The 2,183-nt window shown below is 40.4% G+C and overlaps 1 protein-coding gene across 1 annotated transcript in view; it reads right to left on the minus strand.

Annotated features, from left to right (window-relative positions):
- LOC101849545 (succinate-semialdehyde dehydrogenase, mitochondrial) overlaps positions 1-1,477 on the minus strand; it is a 27,093-nt gene extending 25,616 nt beyond the window's left edge. Inside the window, exon 1 of the mRNA XM_005100782.3 lies at positions 1,199-1,477. Coding sequence (XP_005100839.1) covers positions 1,199-1,213 — 15 coding nt within the window. The 5' untranslated portion in view covers positions 1,214-1,477. The remainder of the gene's footprint in view (positions 1-1,198) is intronic.
- Positions 1,478-2,183: the final 706 nt, after the last annotated feature.

The raw sequence follows: 2,183 nt of genomic DNA on the forward strand, positions 1-2,183 counted from the left end.
TATATATATATACATACATACCCGCGCGAGCCCAGAGATATGCAACTACACATATCATATAATATGCGATGTAGGCCTAAACACTCGCAGACACACTCATACATATTATAAACCACACTCTAACACACATCAACATTTTCGTTCAAGAGCAAAAATTATTAATAGCGCCGGTAATATGTTTCATTAAGTGCCCCAGTAATATATGCATAGCAGGCGTTTAGCATTATTAAGACATCATTAATCGAATGATAATACATAATGTATGTGAAAGGAATAGTTCTAACGATGTCCCGAAAAATGAAACATCTAACAGAACATTTTTGTTTTGAAAAGTACAGTAACTAACAATGTGTTGAGTGACGCTGTGAGGAAAACTCAAAGCAAATAGCCACAGTTGCGTTCCAAGAAAAGCGGATAGCTTTGGCACGAACGCCATGGACTGCAGAAAACTAGTAAACCTAAAAACATTGTGATTGTCACTTCAGGGGTGACTGCAGTATCTGCAAGATGCCCTTGTTGAATCTGCGTGTGAAGTATTCGTTTGGGGCCTACGAAAAGGGCCTTACTATTTTGCACCACGTTTCTCAGCAGTGATAATTTTAACCGTTCTCCGGTTATCTATTTATGTATTTAGTTGTTAAAGGCAAACTTTCTGTAACAAAAGGACCTCCCACCAACAACAACAAAAAAAGAAAAAAGAAGAAAAATAAAAAAGTCCTGGCTATACCTTACTAGATCCAGATCTAGATCTATTTAGTGTTTAGATTTTTCAGCAAGCCATTATCCCCTCGTTAAGCGCGTCACGGAATTTTTTTGTTCATGGAATCTATTACTCGAAACGATTATGTTCTGTTCCTGGAGGGGGGGGGGGAGAAAACATCACAGTCGTCAACTCTGCCCCCAAGGTCACAAACACAGACAGTGAGGATAATACAATTAAGTCAGCAGCAAAACGAGTACTTTTTACACAATGGTAAAGTGTTAAGTCTTCTACCACATCTGCATTTTCCCACAAGATGTTTTGTTTGTTGTTTTTTTACAGAATGCACAATACACAGCGAGGGTGATAATTGAAAGTAGTAAGGAGCAAAGAAAAGAAAGGTAGGCTAGCCTTTTTGCCCCCTTTCGTCAAGGGGAGCGAGACCGTGTAATTCTGGATGCATCTACTCCGACAAGAGCTCAACAGTGTGCAACTTACCGATATTCCAAACATTGCGTTGGGTCAGACAGTGGAGTGGAGGTCAGTATAGAACGTGGAGAAACCCCTGTTTGTCCAGACACGATTACGCTGGACTGAAAAACCAACCCAGTCAAACTCCGTGCTTTGCCCTGCTTGTCAACCTGCGAGTGGAAAAAATACCACCGCTGGCATTAGCATTAGCAAGGAAGCAGACTTTCCCGACTTAACAATGATCCAGCAGAAGAACTATACAAAACGCTGAAGTGCTAGAAGGCAATCGTAGCTCTAAACAGCTGCCTCCTGGTCTCGCTTTTAGTTTAATACAACTGTTGCCGGCTGAACCCAAAAAAAAAAAAAAATTCCAGATGTTATCTCTGTTGACCCGATGCTCATAATCTATGGGAAGCGCTGTGCGTATGGGTCGGTGAAGCCATTCTTGGTAGCCTGAACTCGCATGCAGAAAGTATTTATTTTTACTCTTTTGTTGATAGCTGTTGGACTTTGTGACTTATCGTTGTACTTTTTCAACAGCCATATTAACTTCAAGATATTATTATTAAATACGATATGTGGGTGGAGGAATAAGCCAGGAATCGTAGAAGGAAAATTAGTATGTTTATTCAATTACTGTCAAGGAAAGAAAATAATGTTGGCAAGGTGATCGAGTCCCAAAGGTTTTAGCAGTGTGTTCTTTTGTCAACATGTTCCGGCTTATATCCCGACGTTACGGTATCCCGTAATTCTCCACGTAACTGTGAATAATTATGGGGTTACATGCAGTGTCATACACATCACGTCACCGAAGATCCGAAGAGAGGAATGGCATTTATTGCTACTTTCATACAATATGGCATAATAATTATATTTCGTCTGAGTTTGATAGGTTGCGAAAACATCTTAAGTTGTTTTAGAATTTTGCTTCAGTTCAGTAGCAAACAGAAAAAAAAGAAACTGAAGGAGGAGGGGTGGAGGTGGGGGAGGGGAGGGGTGGTGTGTGTGTGTG

The sequence above is a fragment of the Aplysia californica genome, unplaced genomic scaffold (assembly GCF_000002075.1).
Source record: "Aplysia californica isolate F4 #8 unplaced genomic scaffold, AplCal3.0 scaffold00260, whole genome shotgun sequence".
Lineage (NCBI taxonomy): Eukaryota > Metazoa > Mollusca > Gastropoda > Aplysiida > Aplysiidae > Aplysia > Aplysia californica.